The sequence below is a fragment of the Acyrthosiphon pisum genome, chromosome A1, assembly GCF_005508785.2.
Source record: "Acyrthosiphon pisum isolate AL4f chromosome A1, pea_aphid_22Mar2018_4r6ur, whole genome shotgun sequence".
Taxonomy (NCBI): domain Eukaryota; kingdom Metazoa; phylum Arthropoda; class Insecta; order Hemiptera; family Aphididae; genus Acyrthosiphon; species Acyrthosiphon pisum.
This window is the reverse complement of record NC_042494.1, coordinates 76,966,867-76,986,784: the sequence shown is the minus strand read 5'-3', so window position 1 is coordinate 76,986,784 and position 19,918 is coordinate 76,966,867. Positions and strand designations below refer to the sequence as shown.

The 19,918-nt window shown below is 29.9% G+C and overlaps 2 protein-coding genes and 1 non-coding gene across 5 annotated transcripts in view; 2 read left to right on the top strand and 1 right to left on the bottom strand.

Moving 5' to 3' along the window:
- Positions 1-4,688: 4,688 nt before the first annotated feature.
- Positions 4,689-4,807, top strand: LOC115033996. Its single transcript, XR_003839338.1, has one exon. It is a non-coding gene; the product is annotated as a 5S ribosomal RNA (ribosomal RNA).
- Positions 4,808-8,618: 3,811 nt separating this feature from the next.
- LOC100161610 (prominin-like protein) overlaps positions 8,619-19,918 on the top strand; it is a 32,222-nt gene continuing 20,922 nt past the window's right edge. The window contains exon 1 of one of the 3 annotated variants that reach the window (XM_008183074.3): positions 8,619-9,723. In XM_008183074.3, coding sequence (XP_008181296.1) covers positions 9,426-9,723 — 298 coding nt within the window. In that variant the 5' untranslated portion in view covers positions 8,619-9,425. The remainder of the gene's footprint in view (positions 9,724-19,918) is intronic. The other 2 variants (XM_008183073.3, XM_001946562.5) reach the window with 2 other exon arrangements.
- Positions 12,781-16,161, bottom strand: LOC100159565 (glycerol kinase-like). Its single transcript, XM_003243288.4, has one exon. The coding sequence runs from the start codon at positions 14,491-14,493 to the stop codon at positions 12,892-12,894; it is 1,602 nt and encodes a 533-aa protein (XP_003243336.1). The 5' UTR covers positions 14,494-16,161; the 3' UTR covers positions 12,781-12,891.

The window sequence follows — 19,918 nt, the reverse complement described above, 5'->3', positions numbered from 1 at the left end:
TTCAAATTTGGGACGAAATTACGTATTAAAAAACCCTGGAATAACTATTTTAGTTATTTTGTTGTGATGTATAATATTATATGTGGGTACTTGAAACTTCTAAAGTATACAATTATATATCTATGATAGTACCACGGTTTGTTGTTGATGTATAACGCGTTACCTAATGGGTATTGTGATATGATTAATTTGGAATTTATTGTTGATACCCATTATAGGTCAATTTTTTTTATTACTATAGATAAGTATACCTATAATATGTATGTCTAATAACTAGACTGACAAACCGTCTCCTCTCAGAATCGTTTTTCTTATACAGTGATATTATATTATCATTGAATTCAAATTTAATACTATCCATTATACAGTGACCCACTTGTAACCTACTGTACAGCAGAGCGACATCCACTTACCCATCTTTTTTGATCTCGTTTTTTTCTCGATCGAACAACATATTATATTATAATCGCTACAAAAACTGTATAATACTATAGTGTACACCATATACAGCTACCTACACTCGTTCCAGTTCGGCTGCAATCGAATCAAGTATAGGCACTGTAAGTAATATAAGCAGTACCTATCAGATATCTACTCCAGTAGGTAGGTATGTTTATATAATAGGTATATGGTATAAAATATAAATGTATAATAACATTTTATGTTATATCTATATTGACATATTGTGTATTATTTGCTATAGGTACAAATGTAATAATTAAGTATTTTTTTAATGATTTTAAGAGTTATATCTCGCTATTGACACTGATTTAGGTCCATTTAATATATTTATTCAAATGAAACCTATATCTATCAGTTATCTATACAATTTATCAATAATCAATATAATAGGTTAAAACAATTTCACCCCTATGCTTTTGAAATATAATTTCAACAATTAATATAGTTTACGGTTGTTAAAAAAATTAATAAAAATTACACTTAAACTTATTACAATAACTTCATACAAAGTTGTTATTGTTTAAAAAATTAATATACCTACTAAAAAATTAAGAGGTATATCGTATATATATATATATCATATACGATATATACGATATCGTATGTATGTGACAATGACACAAAGACACAAAGTTGACGAACTAAATTATTTAGCCTTGAGCATTCATTAATATCTGTATAATATGTATTTATTAATAATGATAGGTAATGTTTATCACAATTCAAAGAACTATAATAGATTGACATTTTAATATTTTATTAAGTATAATGTTAATCAATTTCAGTTGTTATGTCATCATGTCGATGCGCATATAAAAAAGAAAAAGTTAAACGTATCATATAAATTGTAATTATTGTAAATATAATTATTAAGAATATACCTCTTAGAATACCGAAATTTCCTAGTATCGCTGCTATATATCACAATATAATGTTTTGTTCTAAACATCATAATAATATTAAAAGTTTTAAGTTATAAATTTATAATGCTATATTATCAGTTTTTAAAAAAAAAACAATCATAGTTCAAAAGACGTTTTCAAGGACATTTTATAATACACATCATATATAATAGCACTATAGCAGCTATATATATTTTGCTTCTTTGTCTTTATTATTAATATCAAATGTTCAAACATAATAATAAATAATACACTATAATAAATAGATATCTTTGACATGAGCAATAATGTATTATGTACATGCTGGGAGATCGTTTTATCATATTAAATTGAACATACACTGAATATAGAATATAGATTAAGAACATAAGGGGATTCCACCCGGCCGTGATTTCTACCAAAATATACTTTTTTCCCACGTTTGAACCGACAGCGCCGCGGGGACTGCTTTCGCAATGCTTTCGCGAATATTTTGCCAACTGTACTGATTGTTCTAATTATCGGAAACAAATTCTGAAAACGTATTTGAATTCGTCATAAACTTTTCAACTTTTTTGAAATTGATCTCTTAAACCCATACAATTTTAATCTTAAATTTTGAATTTTAAGAATTTTAAAATAATAGTAATATTGAGCTAAAAGGTATACCTACCGTATACATGGCTATGGCTGTAACAAAATACCAAATTTTCTTTGATACTATATACTGTCGATAATAACTTATAATTGGTACAACAATACACAAAATATGGGAATGACCTAAAAATAAATAGGTCAAAATTATAGATTATAATAGGTACATATTATATTAAGTAGATTCAACTCTGACCGTTCTTTTTTTACCAAAAAATCTCTATTTGATGTCAATCATACTACTATATATTATAAAACTTTATAAGTTTGATAAGAAATCTGAATACACACGACATACTTATTACCTAGCTGACTTATAAAGTTTATACTTGAGATCGAATATCGATCATTCCGCTTTTTAACTTTCTATCCTCATTTTCCCCTTTAAAAGTTAAATTTCATTAAAAAAAAATAAATAGTTTGAAGAATTTTTAACAAAGGTAATAAAATAGACAACAAAATTTTAAAATAAAATTGAAATAGTGATAGGATAATCGATCTCAACTCTCAAGTAAACTTCATAAATAATTTAAATAGTTTATGTTCCAGATTTCTTATCGCAATTCTAGTTTTTTCGGCATAATTGGTCAATATATTTAATATATTATAGGTCAGTATATTTAGTCAAAAATATTACTTATCGATTACAAATTGGTGACATGTGTGATGTGTGTGTACGTGTGTGAGTATAGTATAGGTATACTTAGTAGACACAGTATATAGTTGGTAAAATACTATAACACATACATTTTCACATTAATGATCAGTAATCAGTAATCACTAACTATACGCTTACACGCATATTATAGAATATTGCCTATATTGAACTTCTTAAAAATAATCGGTATCAAATAAATGCAATTATAAAATACATAATATAATAATTATCGTGCAAATACTGATATTGTATATAATAATAATAATAATTTATATTCAAACTTAAACAACTGTATATAAAAGAAGTTTTATGCAATTATTGTACTCCTATAGGTAATCATAAAGAATTTAATTTTAAACATAATTATTGTACTCGTCAAATTGTAAATAATACTTTTCGAATGTTTAAATTTAATAGTGAATTCGGTAAACTAAATCGTTATTATATATTTATATCAGTTTATAATATTATTAATGTAATCTATTTAATGTCAATATAAACTGCAGTTTTAATAACTTGAACTCATATAAAAAACATTTTATTTACTAAGTATCAATGTCACAAATCGATTAGCAATTAAAATTAGTTTTATTTACTTTTCTATTCAATAATCTCCTAAATAATTTGTTTTTATTTTTATTTTAATTACCTATATTACAATGTTATCTTGGGTATAAGTGGATGAACCATAACGTAGGTACCAAGAAGAATCGATCCTAAGCATGAACCTCATACGGTACTGAGATAGTAACTAGATAGTATATTATGTGTAAATGTGTTTCCATTCGAACAGAAGACCTACGTGCCAGACATGGTCGAACGCTTGGGAAACGACTAAGAATTCTAATCTATGCAATATTATTTTTCTTCTAAAGAATAAGATATTTTGTCTATACTATATATGGAGAACTTGGTGGTTTGTAGAATATTTGCTACGAAAACCAAATTGCGTGGAAAAACTTTTTTTCTTTAACAATATTCAGGAGACCTCTGACCTACCTATTTTTAATAAGATTTGTTCAGATACTTTTGACAATATTGAGAGTAGCCAGTAGGCTAATATATCTATAATCAGCTGTTGTACCAAGGATAACCTTTTTTTACGGCGTGCCAAATTTGAGATACGCTTTGGCATTGCAGAACTTTAAATACTGTCTTATAAAAATGAATTGTGCCAATGCATTATAAATATTTTTTAACTTTTATTGAAACAATATATCAGGAGCCTTGAATTAAATGTTCACGGTTTTTGACCCAACAAATAACATTTTATTGATATTTATTAATAAAAACTAAAAAAAATTGAAAATTAAAAATGTCCGTAAACAGTCCAAAATAAGTCAATATATTTTGAAAATTGGGTATCCAATATTGTAAAAATTTGAACTTCAAATGGTAAATCAATTTAATTTGAGTTTCCAGTAGACATTTTTTTTTGATAAAGGTAGACAAACTTATGAAAAATCTTGTATTAAATTAGTCTTAGATCTTGTATTGGATTTAAAAAACATTTTTTTATTATTTTCTAGGTCAAAATTATTTGAACATTTTTGTGATCTTCACATATTTTGTCAAAATTTGAACTTAAAGTGCTTATAAAAAAAAATTTCATTATGTTTTTTTTTAATTTTTCAACTACCTACCACTGTAACAATATATTAGAAGTCTTGTATTACATTTTCAAACTTTTTTACCAAACAAATAAAACATTATTGACATCTATAAAAAAAAAATTGGAAATTTAGAAATAAGAATTATCTCCTCCTAACTACTATTTAGCTCCCCCAAAAATATGCCTTATTGATTTAAATATAAGCCCCTTATGAGTTATATTTAATAAATAGTTTGGTTAGGTTGGTTGTAGCCTCCCCTCCAGATATAACTTTGTTTCTTTGCATTAGTATGTAGTACACTTTTAATTAGTTATAATTATTAATTATTATAATTTATTTAGTATAGTATATTGCAATCTGTAATGCGTAAAAACGTTATAATTACTTGATTTAAATAATGTTATTCTCTTCTTTTTCATCGCCAACGACCATACCACGTTGAATACACCAGTTCTCGTCCGATCACTGAAGTTAAGCAACGTCGGGCGTAGTTAGTACTTGGATGGGTGACCGCTTGGGAACACTACGTGCCGTTGGCAATTTTTGCATGATTTTTTAACATTAGTTTATTTCTATTTTAAAAATATAAAAATATTTTTTGCCTTTGTCCCTTTAACTTTCAAGAATTTTTGTAGAACTCCTTCCCACGATAAATTGAATAAATAATTATTTTTATATTATATTAATTATAAATATTATATACTATTATACTATAAATATTTTTATTCTTTGAAATTATATCTGTAGTAATTGTACCTTAACATCCAGAGTGGCACTGCATCATGGCTTATTTTATCAATACCAACTGTCCTACACTCCTACTACATAATATGTATAGTTTTTACAATTACTTACTTCTCACCCAGAATAAAAAAATAGCATTTTTATGACCGAACATTTATCACCAACTAGATTCACTTTCCCATCGAACAAGATACTGAAGTTGAAAATCGAAGCATAATTTCAACAACTTATTGTTTACACTTTACACAGACACAAATAAAAATGAAAATAAAATAAGACATATCATTGTAAAATCAATACATTCATTGCTCCACTCAGAATCTAAAATAATAAATGTATTTTATTTTATTACCTAATTCAATAAATTAATAACAATGAAAACTATATTTTCACTAACTATATAAACATTAATTTTCTTGGCGGGCCGGTGCAAAAACCTTGGGTTCCGGATCCGATCCCTGATCTATAGGATGATGGACCGTCAGATGTTTTTTTCGGTTTAAGAATTATAGTAAAGACAGTAGAATACTTCCATATTACTGGATACTAGAAAGTAGGGTAATCTGAGCATTGAGTTAAACATGCAGGTCAGAAGTACGATAACTTTTTTTGAGAGCTGGTTGAACATTTCTGCTGTTATTAGATCATAAAATATAGCCTGGGGTTTTTTTAAACATTATATAAATAATTATAAATAATTGTATATAATATTATATAATTTATGATAATTGATAGGTAGAAATCAATTTATTCAAACCTATAAGTTTTAAAAACCTGCATACTAATTACTAATAACTATTAAGTTTTGAAAGTTATTAAATGCTAATTGCTTCTGAGCATTTCTATGTTAGAAATGAATGTTAGAATGAATTGTTGTGGATTAAGAGATACAACATATATACAACTGTAGAAATATTATGCAGCTAGATGAAAAAATATTTCGCCCTAAATACCCTTCCATTAAACCTGTCTAGGTACCTATAAGTTATAACACCAATGTCAAGACTCAAGATTGATAAGTTTAAACTTAGTCAAGGACGTCCATACAAATGTGAAATGATAGTAACTTTTTAATTTTAAATAATAGAATATTTTTCTGATGATATTATAATACCAGTAATATACACAGGAAAATCGTTTTTACATGTTATAAACCTGTGTACTTGTGTATCTATTTTCTGTTATTTAATAAAAGCAATTTCGTTGCTTTAAGTTACTTTTTATGATATTGTAGCCCCTATACTCCCTAAGTTCTGATTGATGGTGCCCTTGAAATTATTCCTAAATATCTGGTAAGTATATGTGATGTATTAACTTAGTACATGTTTAAATCTTTAAAAAATATATATACAAATATATTATATAGGTAAATATTATAATATTCCTTATAAATGCTTCGATTGGGTTGGTCTGCTATAGCAGCGAATACGCACTTCAGACTTAAGTTTATTTACAAATAATGTATTAAGATAATGTCTACATCATTATTTACAAAGCAATCCTCAAATATTTGCTGAAACTAATTTATTTATAAAATTCAATTCAAATATTATCATTGGAATATTTATATTTGTAAGTACCTAACACGAATAATGAAATTGGATTTATGATGTACATATTATACATTATGTCCGGAATACAAGAGGCTAGTTTTTCAAGCTAGGATAGCGAGGTAATGCTAGTATAAGCTAGAAAGCTAGTAATTTTAGATTCGTTTAAACAGAGCTAGCTTCGTTTTATAGCTAGCAAGCTAGTGAATATTCTAGCATATCAAGCCAGGTTAGTTTAATGGGATTGCGTTCTATTTTTTGAGCTAGTATTGTTCCAAGCCAGGATAGGCGCTGGGAATACCTAGCTTGCTATCCTAGCTTGAAAAACTAGCCTCACGTATTCCGAGCATTAGGGTACATATATCATATTATTTACATTGGATATTTGATTTAAACTATTATATTAAAATCTGATGATACACGAAAATCAGATTATCTATAATATTTGGGTTTATAATTTGTATACTTTATGGAAAAAAAAACAACGTCATTTAGGTACTCATATTATAAAAGTTTATTTCATAACCAAATAGTTATTTGTTATTAGAATTGTTTACTACTTGTTATTTTTTGTAAGTCTTTATGTTTAGATACAACATATTACCGAATAGTAATTATTTAAAAAAAAATGTATATTTTATTATGGCTATGTTGTGGCTAGTATATTAGTAATCTACATTATGGTAATATGGAATTAATAAATATCATACTCGTGTCATATTCAATATTACCTAATTCGTGTTTGCATAGCCACATAACTCATACATAATATACATTATTGTATAAATTATCATGTTACCCATGCATTAGTCTTAAATTAAGTAGGTAGGCATTGTGTTAAGTGTTTACGTTAAAGTTTAAAACTGAAAATTTACAATTCTAAATTCTAAATTCAACATATTAATAAAATATTAAAAGTGTTATTAGCTACTTATTGCGATATAGTGACGGTCAGAGAAGGGAGGTGGTTTTTATTAAAAAACTCACATTTTTATACGTGTTTCTGATTGATTGTGTTTACAATGTTTACATATTTTTGTATTCACAGGGGAGATTTGTGAGGATTGAGTATTTGAGTGGTGTGTACGTGTGTGGGGGAGGGAGGGCTTTTGCATCAAAATATATCATGTACCAACATTGAAATTTTAGTCTACGGGCGTCCCTGCAGAGTGCAAGTGCTACATAATATAGATTTCAAGCGATGCCACTTGGACGTAACTTGTCAAAACTCGATTTGTAATATATTATGCACACTGCACACCTATAAATTATGGCGGTGGCCTATTGGCTATAATATAATGGGTACCTGTACTGCAGTTGACTATAGGTGGGTGGACGGGTGGTACTGGGTTTTACTTTATACTAGATACTAGATAGGTTGTCTGGTTGTGTGCGCGTACAATTAATATTATGTTACCACCTATACAGCTGCTGGTACAAGTAGGTAAGCGCGAACGGACGTTTCTAAATTTTTCGGATTGGCCTAGATCGGACGTTGGACGTCGGTGGGTCACGGGTAGAGTATAGATTAGGTACATACAATATATACGCGCGCGCATCATCGATTGCATCCGACAAGTAGACGACAACAGAAGCATAGATTATTGTAGTAGATATATTATACCTATACGAACACTTTGAAGTCGGGTCGATCTGCGTGCGCCTCGTGCTCCCGATTCGCGAGACCCGCCAAAGCGTCGTTTGTGGGTGGGTTTTGGGGGGGAATATCTCGATGAGTGGAGGGGATGTGTGTGGGCCACGGGAGGAAAACACGATCCTCCGGTCGCCATGCTCCTGTGCAGTGTGCGGACGACGATAGTAATAATAATATAACCTTGGCCCATTTCGCACGGCCAAGACCGTGTTGTCGGCCGAGGGGGAAATTCGGTCGTTGTCGGTGAGACTGCGGGTCGTGACCGGGTACCCGTTTGACGGTATTTGACCGCTGCGCGTCGCTCCAGTCGTCCATATCGATCTGGGGGGGGGGCCCTCTACTCACCTCCTACACGAGCGTTCCCACCAAGCGGCAAACGACAGCCGACAACCTGTTCCGGGAACGGCTGGGCGGCGAATGACTGTAGAGTGTAGACTCGTTCATTGTCGTCGGTCCGTCGCTAGACGTTTCCGTCCGTCACACACAGCGAAAACGCGATTTACCGCCGAAGTGCACTGCTACTAGTGTGCCCAGTGCAACGTGCCTCTTTCCCATCGTACGCTGCTCAGAACGTGATCGCGACGACGGCCACCGCGCGCCATTTCAATTGTAGTAGTAATCGTGTTTGAAAACCGGCAAGACGTTATTTTAAACACGTCCATCGTTTTCCGTTTACGACACGGTTTTTTCGTCACTTTAATATATTAAAGTTATTTAAAATTGATTCTAGGCATTTGTAGGTAGGCGGTGTGTTGTTATTGTAAAAGTAAACATTTTTATCCGTCGGCCCCGCGTGGTGTCCGCTAGAGTGCGTGTAATATAATTCCTTTGTTTACCTGTTCGCTGTCCCCTGCCGACCCTGCAGGCAGGAGCCCTCAGCACAGCTGATATCCCAGGAGTTTGTATCAACATTTTGGCTTTTGCCATTATACCAAATAATAATAATATTCAAAAATAATCATTTAAAACAATAAATTACGCACGCACGCACAAAGCCACAGAATCTGTGCGCCGACATCCGTCCAACGGCCGCAGTCTCCTCCGACTCCCCTCCCGCCTCCCCTTGTCTATACACTCCTCGTGAGTTTCAACTCTCAGGCAGACAACTCGAACTCGACGTCGGTCCGACATGTGTCCGCGAGTGTAACCACCGACGGGGATACCCGCGAGTATAATACCGTAGCGCGAGTGTCGTGTTCGTCGGCTACGATGTCCGGTGGCGGCCGATGGGTGGTGTGCGTGGCCCTGCTGTTGCAGTTGACCGTGCGGTCCGAGGGCAACTGGCTCAAGAACTTCGCCAAGCCAAAGCCGCAGCTCAGGCTCATGGAAGGCGTTACCGAACATTTGCACAATGTCATGCCGTACGAACAGGTGCAGTTCAGCAGCCCAAACGTGTCCACGGCGTACATCAGCACCACCAAGTTCCAAGCGGCCGGCATGGGACATTTGTACTTCATCACCAACAAGTTCATCCAGTACATACTGAGCGACCAGGCTTTCCCCGAAGGTATGGTTAACTTGTAGCGTAGCCGTCGACACCACTTTAATATGGGTCTATAAATATCAGATCTATTCAACCTGTGGGTGGGTAACTCGTTACCGACACTATGTGGATCACCTACATGCCTACTTTAAAACAAAGCACAATCTGACGGTAGTGTGAACCTGGCTTAACTGTTTGTCTATTCTGTCCGTTGGCAGTCGAGCAAATTTGTTCAACCACATATATTTTAAAACGTTTACAAAAAAGTTTAAACGATGCTTATTGCTTAGGTATATGTTGTGGATGTGCACATGGTTGATTGACCTGTGCAAACTAGTCGTTCACTTATCCGTAGCGTAGTGTAGTAATCTTTTTATTTTTACAAGTGGGGGGTAAGATGAGTCTTCCAAAAATAACCAACCAATGGTCAATGAAAACCTACAACATAACAAACAGAATAACATTTTTACGTTTATATTTATACTAGGTACCTAATTAATATTATATAGACAGAGTTATATTAGGTAATAACGATTGTGTAAGGTAGGGAGTAGGAACAGTATTCTATATGTCTTGAGCCTCATTGATTACTGTTGACTGAAAAATAATTTATAAAATTTCATGTATTTATTTTATTTTCAGTTTCTCAATGTACTTAGGTACCTATCCAGATAAAATATTTTATTAAAATTATTAAAATGTACTAGAAAATAATTAATTGATCTAATCACTTTAAGAATCTGTATACTCTATAGAAAAGTGTTGTGATATATTATCCTCGATATCTAAATTTGAAGGATTAAAAATAATATTAAATATTTATTATAGTTTATAGTGTTATATTAAGGTATATTGTTAGTAACTACCCAGAAGATACTAATATTATCATTTTTTATTAACTCCCCGGAACAGAAATAATTGAAATATGATAGTATCAGTTTACATAACATTAATTTTATGGTTGAGAAGTTACTATGGTCGTCTGAACCAGACCTTGGCATTTTTTTTCTTTAATAACATCTACAAATCAAAATCATTATTGTAATTATTACTTATAATTTATATTGAAATATCTATTAGATGGGGAAGTTTAATTATATTTTAAAAACAAAATTGATGAGTAGGTAGGTATGGTACGTATCATAGGTAGGTATTACAAATAATTTAGTCTCATGAAAAAAAAGATTATTTAGGAATTTAATTATTTTGACACTTATTGATGAATCATAGTAAAAGTAGGTTAGGTTGGTTTAATGTTTATTTATTATATTATTTAGGCATATAGTTGCTTTTTTTTAGTGACTGAAATTCTTAATGATAGGTAGGTTAAAATTAGGTTTTTTAAATAAAATATATTAATAAATGTAATTAAAAATTATCATTTTATGTACCTGCTTAAACCTACTTTTTAGACATTTTGATATCTGATTATTAATCTTATTTACCATTATATTTATTATGAATACAATATACATAATTATTATACACAATTTAGGGCCGATTTCACCAACACAGTTAATCACGGTTAAAGTTAATCGGAGTTTAATCAACCGAATTTGGCCGGTTAAATATTTGTTATCAGCCAATTAAGCGTTAATCATGATTAACTGTATTGGTGAAAACGGCCCTTAGTTCTAAGTTATTAATATTAACACGTTGACTGCCACCGGCCGCCGGCGGTCACACGATTATGCATCATCTGTACGCCAAGTATATTTTTCAGTGTCATTCCAAATTTGTATATTATACTATGTATTTGAAAAAAAGATTAAAAATATAAAAAAAATTTAAAAAATACATTTAATACATCAAAAAATTTGTAATGATTCCCGCTACGCCACGGCACTTTTTTGGGTGCATTATTGTAGCGCCATGGAAAAGTTAATAATATAAAACCATATTCATTTATGGCCGCCGGCGGTCATGTGGCGTAGTAGTTATGATCAACTGTGGACGCCGGCGGTCACAAAAACATATAATTTGAAATTTACAAATGAACGCCGGCGGCCATGGCAGTCAACGTGTTAATATACTTACAAATTTTAAGATTCTATACACCATAATCTATGTTCTTGAAAGACAAATATTATAAATTTCCATATACCAATATGATGGCAATATTTGACAATTAAATAAAATAAGGCAAATTATTATAATAATTTCAATGAAGTATACTCGGTGTACTCAGTATACTAAGTTACTCAGTGAATCTGTTCAACTTTTTATAATATCTGTACATGTTTATAATCTATTAAACATATTATAATTTTTTTCCTTTTTAAACAACAGCGAGGGAGGCTCTGTGTGAACTATACTACTCCTCTGCCATGATTGTATATGTTTAGATTGATTATATCTACCAATATTCTCTCTCTCTCGTCAAATACGATAAATCTGTTTATACTTTTCAATTTTCATTATAAATTATTTGTAGATAACTATTATCCCCATTATTATCAGTATTGTGCTATATCCAATGCATACCCTGGTTGATACAAACTTAGCAATTGTAGTTGATATATACACCTGTCGGGTATCAAATAATGAAGTAGTCGTTCATGCTACAAGTTTAACATAGACATATTAATACTAATTTAAAATAATATTAATAATATTAAATTCTAATATCGGTGTTCACCATTCAGCACCTAATTTATTAAAAACAACAGTTATTAATGAATTAAACTTAAACTCATAAGTAAGCGTTGAAATTGAATAAAGATTATTCAAATAATTAAATACCTTTGTGATTGTGGTATTTGTATTTTGTGGAGATAAAAAAAGTGTTTTTTTCAATCTTCTATGTGTATATTATGTATATATAATCCATATTATTTACACTTAACAATTTTTTTTTTATTTACATTATACAAGTTGATTAAGTATAGGCATTTGACTTATTACTATTTTTACAATATTATAATGTTGGCTTTTTTACTATAAATAATTTTAAATGTATTATAACATAAATTGTGTACTATATTACTAAACTATTTAATTAGTTAGATATAATATATAAATGGTATTCTTTTATACATAAAAAAAAAAATTGCTTACAAACAATTGATCAGCTAACATAATAACAAAAATTAACCTAGGTACTAAAAGATTTCACAAAATTAAAATAATAGTTTATATTTGGGTAACTTTATTTGTTTCTTTATCAACAATTGCATATTTTTTAATGAAATCTTAATTCTTATCTGAAAAAACCATCATACCCATCATAGCCATTAAGTATGCTGTGGATAAAAAGTTTGAACTAAAATTATTATATTTATTTATTGTTTGACAATGTTGTTGTGGTTTTGATACTCCAGTACTACGCCTTATAGCTTTTAACCATTTTGAATACCGATTTTTTTGTTCTTCTTCTGTTGTTGTTGGTTTTAATATGTTAAGTGACCACTGATGACTTCCTAGTGAAATATTTAAGACTCTTGCAGCTGCTTTAGCTGAACCATAGATAGCCATGTCGTCAGTCATTTGTGAGCTCATTACGTCTACTCCCAAAATATCAGCTTGATAACTTAATATATTATTGTAAATAGAATAAAGACCATCTACAAATAACTGTGATGGAACTATATTTGTATCCTTTTCAAATGCAACACATACATCTTTGGTATGAAAGCAAAATGCTTCTAATGCAGCTCGAATTATATGTTTTTTGTTAGTAAAATGAGTCATACCACATATAATACCTCTTGCATCTGGTTTCCAATGTGGTGCTGCTAATCCATTAAAAGCCGGTACAAAATATACATCACTTGCATCTATGTTTAATGATTCTATTTCTTTGTCGCTGTCTACAATTTTCATATTATTCTTTAGCCATTCTATCGCTTTACCACCGACTGATGTCCAACCTTCAAAAGCATAAACTGCTGGTTCTTTATCAATTTTGTATGCTACTGTTGTAATTAATCCATTATTAGACCTTTTAAATTCTGTTCCTATAATACAAGACACTGTACAACTATCACCGTAATTACTCATTATTTGACCAGGTTTATCAAAATGTAACCCATACAAAGCAGCTTGATGATCAGCAAATATTGATCCAATTGATATACCTTTTAAAGGTGTTTCTTCTATAGTTCCATAGTGTTCAGAAGAACTCTTAATTGTTGGCAGCAAAGAAATTGGAACATTAAAAAATCTACAGGCATCTAAAGACCACTCCAAAGTTTTTAAATTCATTAATAATGTCCGAGAAGCGTTGGTTATGTCCGTCACATATAAATTACCTTTAGTAAGCTTCCAAACTATCCAAGTATCCAATGTTCCAAATTTAATATTCTTCATAGTAGTAGGGTGTTGAATAATATGTGTATTATTAATTATCCATTTTAATTTAATTCCACTGAACATTGATGTTACTTTTGAACCAGTTGCGTCTTCAATATCATCAAGTTCTTTTGGACAATTTAATATACAGTCTTGAATGATGGTGTCTGTACGAGTATCGGTGTAATGAATTGCATTGCAGAGCGGTTTACTCGATTCTAAATCCCATGCTAATACAGTATCTCTTTCATTTATAATCCCAATTATCTTAATGTTATCTTTTGATAAATTTTTTAATTCTAATTTAACTATTACCTCATTAATAGTAGCACACAATGCATTCCAAATATTTTCAGCATCTACTTCAACCCAACCAGGGTATGGTTTTATTAGTTTGATGTGCCTGTATGAATCCAACACAATATTTCCACTGTGGTTGAGAATGGAGAATTTGACTATCTCAGATTCGACATCAATTACTCCAATTAATTGTTCATTCATCATTTTGGCTGTGCGAGATGAATTGAATGATGTGTCTTGTACTGAGCTCAACCGTTGACTGCACTCCACAAATTTATGTTTCAATATTATATAGATACACTTATCAACTGATTATACGGATACAGCTGATGTATATTCACTGTCTAATGGGTTGAATAGGTCGAATTGTGCAATATCATTTAATATATATTTCGCTAGTTATTTCCTATTTGTTTGATTGCTTTATATTAAAGTTTTTTTATTCGTATTTATGAACTTTAGACTTCCATTAAAACAGAAAATAAGAATGAAAACGGTTTAAAATAACTCGAATAAAATACACACTATTATGAAATGATGATGTACCCTGATATCGTTGTTCTAATGTTCTGTGATATAAGTAACACTAAAGAATAAATTATAGATTATATCTGAAGGCTGGACTGTCTATGCGTCACTGCAGTGGTGATTTCCAAAATGCAATAATCTACTTTTACTGGCCTATATCGAATATAAAACTACGAAATACTTAATACATTGACAACTAAATATCCCGTAAAATATTATTAAATCGATAAGAAGGTGGTGGCCGGTGAGTAGTGGGTTGAGAATTAAAATGTCTTGTGATAAAGTGCAAGTGTATATGTTGATAAGGGTTCTGGCGGTTCTGAGCATAAATAAATTGCGCAATAGTGAAACATCACTGAAAAAAATTTTCGATCAATTTTAATAAACAAAACTTATTATCAGACTGTGGGTAAATCATATCAGTAATGATGAAATTATGAAATTATGAATGATAATGATCCACTTGAAATGTAATATTGAATTTTGCCACGTCGGAATGAAATAATATTACAAATATTATGAACGAACGTCAACAGTTTCGTACGAATGTGACTAAGTGTGTTTACAATATACGCTTGCTGGTAACACTGCGAGGAAAATAATCCACAACACACTGGTCCACAGAATATGGACACACCAACCTTTGTTGTTTAAACTTTGATTGTTTCTGCAAAGTTTTTATAAAAAAAGTTATAATATGACCGTTTTATTGTTTTTCTTTCGGAGGCAATGAGGATAATCGAATTTCGATGTTTCGATATTGTTTGATATAAAATAATAAACCTTTGAATAGGCATCGGATGTTGCCTTTATGATTAAAATATTCGAATGGCTGTATAACAATTTTAAAATTCTCAATTATACCTACGCATCTTTCTGAATTGAATTTCATATTTATTGTTGGATACTGTGTGTAAGAATAGTGCATTCGTAAAATCGCTTATGATATAGGTACGTGGGTATTATACATACTGTATATAATAATTATCTATATACAATTTTAACGGAAAAAAGCCGGACAGGATATGGTGAACGGGTATTGGGCACTGGTCCCGCTTCGTTCACCTCACCACAGTATCGTGCATTCGTGATATATTATTATCATCAAAAAAAATTGAAAGCAATGATGCAAATCACCGAGTTCGAGAACCTATTATTCAGAACAGAGCTAGCGGCTAGTTTGTTAAAGTTTAAATCTACGATTGTTATTGACATTAGAAAGATAAAAAGAAAATAATAACAAATGTTCAATATATTATTATGGATTGCCTGTATTCTAACTTTCATTATACTCGGAGAAATTACCAAAGAAAATTGAATAAATGCTTAATTCAGATGTCCTAAATTTTAATTGATTTTTTTCTCTGTGTAAAACATTTGGTACACGGAAAAAAATGTGTGATATAAAATCTGAATAATCTTCATTTATTATAGAATACACCAAACAATAGGAAATACTATCAAATAAATTTTAAGAATAAAACTTAGTACTCTAAAAGGAAAAAAAGTAGTAATAATTATAATTAATTGTAACTATAACGCATGACATTGCAAATTTACGTTCGGAAGAATCCGTTTTACTCTGTTTTTTAATATTAGAGTAAATGATCTTCAATATTATAAAATTTAAAGATAGGATTATTATCCAGAGCCCTGCGTAGACTTCTTACGATATTTTAATTTAAAGCAAGTAAATGTAATGTAATTGGAAATGCAAGTCCATGCATTTTCTTTCCAGCTGCAATAACCTGGATTAGCTGTTTTAAACATTTTAATACAATTGTATTATATATATATATATATAATATTTGCGTACTCAATCGTAGTATAAGCGCATAAAACATCTGTAATGCGCTCTATAATAGTACAATAAAATATAATAATATAGGTAATATTAGTATTTATTACTGCATATATTATAAACATATAAAATAGGTAGGTTCTATTATAGTATAATTCAATAGTATTATATTATTATTTTTGAATGTTATTGGTGAAGCAAGTTAACAAACCGCGCTCTGGTGGAAACAATTTGTATATTGGCGCAAATAGGGGGGGAACTCAGTCCCCCCCATTCAAAATCTAGTAATTAGTACTAATATTTATATTCTGTGGTACTAAGCAATATGGCCTATGAGGAGGGAGGCTTGAGTCCCCCAAAAAATTTAGTCAATTTCCGCCTATGAATTTGTACCTTCCGATTCGGGCTGTATATATATATAGTTTTATATTGGTTATTTTACTTTTTCTAATAAATTAATTTGTTATTGAAAATGTATACGCTGGTAATTGGTATAGCTAACTGTATGCGTTAGTTAGTACAGTTTCTACTAATATTATCAAATACATTTAAATACTCTTCGCTTAAAGCAAAACGTATACGAAATGTCGGGAAAATAAATACAAGCTGATAATAGATCCCGAATTCCTGACTCGTCGTACGGTGTTAATTTGTTTTTACAATATAACTTAATATAACTTATTGGTGGTTATTTGGTATAGACAATGCATGGTATTACATCCCACTATGGTCAATCATAAACAAATTTAGGTAGGTATCTTCTAAAATGTGTTTTATTTTCGAGTTGAATATTAATGTTATAAAAATATCAATATGTTTTTAATCTACTATTTTATTTTTTTATTAATTTATTGTGCGTAGGTATCAAATAAATGAAATTTGCTTGCTTACGTCATAATTCATCATCGTGTGTTTAAGACGTCATAGTTAAGGTATAGAGGTCCCTATATTTCACGTGTATTTAATTAGACGGATGCACGTGTTTTGAGGAAAACCGTGTTTAAGTTAAAGCCCGTGTAAATAAAATACATGGAAAAATGTACCGTTATACTCCTTGTACCCGTGCATGTATTTGTGTCCCGTTTGCCCCCCGTGTACCGGTGTATCATTGTATCAAATATTAATTGCGTTCATATAATCATATTTATATACTGTATATGCATTTCCGGTTTTATTTCTTTATAGGTAATCCATTATTCACTCAAGTTTTTATTTTTTGTTTTCCATTAATAAATAAAGTTGCTTAAATACAAAAATACCATAAATAAGTTGAGAAAAAATAATAATACTATAAAATATATTGTAGTTGTTACATATTATAATACAAGAAGTCATATCATAATCATAAATTCATTGGACAAGTTACAGAAAAAAACATAATAATAATTAATTTAACGAAATATTAATAATTAATTAATAAAAATAAAAAGTAATACATACAGCCATACAGGCCATCTGTGGCCATACCTAGCTTATCTTTATTTATAAATAAATAATCATGAGAGAATCGACTTGACGATACTTCCAGCCGTGTAGGAATAACGTTCTGAGCTGATCTGACCGACAGTGCTCGGTACACATATTATACATAAATAATTTTTTGCTATTTTAATTCGAGCCACTTAACTGAGTTATGGATATTCTTCATGATATTTCCACCACTCAAATGAATAATTTTGATACTGAGCCAAATAATCATATTTTTATTATTTGCTTTATTACAAAACAAAAACATTTTTATAATCAGCCCATATTGTTTTAGACTGCATATAAATTGATCTGTGCAAGTGTGTTACTATAATTTTTATTCGGAAAGTATAAAATCATTTAGTATATATAGTTTTAATTTTTTTAACGAATATTTTCTATGACTTCAGCCCTCTGCCTCAAATGCCTCGTGTTTTAATTTTTGTATCTATAGAATCTAAAATGGAGCAACTTAACTCGAAGTAGATAACGTACACAATTTTAAAAATACATAATACATGTTTAATAATAAATCATTAGCTGAAGATTACCCATAGTTTAAAGATAATTTTACAATTTAAAATCTTGTCTGTTGAACATTTTTACACTCTTTTACGATCCACGAGCTACAACCGGGACTAACCAGAAATCAGACATCAGTCCCCTTCAACATAATTGTAACCAATTTAGACTATAGTCGAATTCCATTTATTATGAGTGTAATAAAATAAATGTATAATATACAATTATATATTTGGATTATGTCAATTGTGATAATTACTATACTCAGCATATCGTTGTTTTTTATTTATTAGGTTTTTGAAAATTACTATCATTTATCAATATAAATAATTCGTTTAAACAGAATTATGCCTACTGTATGAATAAATTAATTAATAACAGTAAATAAAAATAAAAATGGTTAAATATTTCACTTAGGAAAACAAACCAAAATTATTTTGTTTGATTTTAGTTGAAATTGCGTTAAAGTAATTTAACAAATTAAGATTTTATTTTTAATGTTATTTTAATTTTGAATACAATTTTTTTTTTAATTCATACAACAAGCAACTGATATATAAATAAATAGATAAATATATAAGTATGGATCGGAAGTTGTATGAGTTGCATATTATTCTTATATTATCACTCTATATACTCTCGATTTATAGCAGACCAAGATAGAAATCCGAGCTATGCAATGTGGTAGTGAGTTTAAAAATTAAAATTGAAAGTGCATATCTTGCATATTTCGTAAATTTTAGGAAAAAATGTTATATTTCTTGATTTTCATACGCATATTATGCATATTTAATATTTTCTAAATATAAGTATTTATTGTTATCGTCGCAGTCGACTATTAATTTAACGAAAACGGTTCGATGTGCATTTTCTCTATCGCACTAATATTCTAATATTCTATTTTTTCAATTCAATACAATTTCAAAATAACAAACAGTTTTCCTCCATATTTTAAAATATTATAAATTCGTTTTTCCATATTTTACATTTCTTTCAGTGCAAATTAATAAAGACATAAAAGTTTTTTTTTATAATTTATAATTTTTATTAAATTTATTTTTGCATTTATAAAATGTCTTCATGTTTATTTTAACGTTTTTTTGTGCACATTCACATGCATATTTTTCTTTTTTAGCTCCTATAACTTCTGAGCTCTATATGTAGGTACCCAACAATATAAGTTACATGGCACACCATTTCTGACCTTTTAGGATCACCATGAATATTTCAAATTTTTCATCAGATTTCTAAACTGAACTCTGCATGAACCAGTTCAGTGTTGATATTTCAATCAAAATTTAGATAGGTAAT

Bases quoted from the DNA above. Each gene is read 5' to 3' on its own strand.
- LOC100159565 (XM_003243288.4), bottom strand. From the start codon at position 14,493: ATGATGAATGAACAATTAATTGGAGTAATTGATGTCGAATCTGAGATA.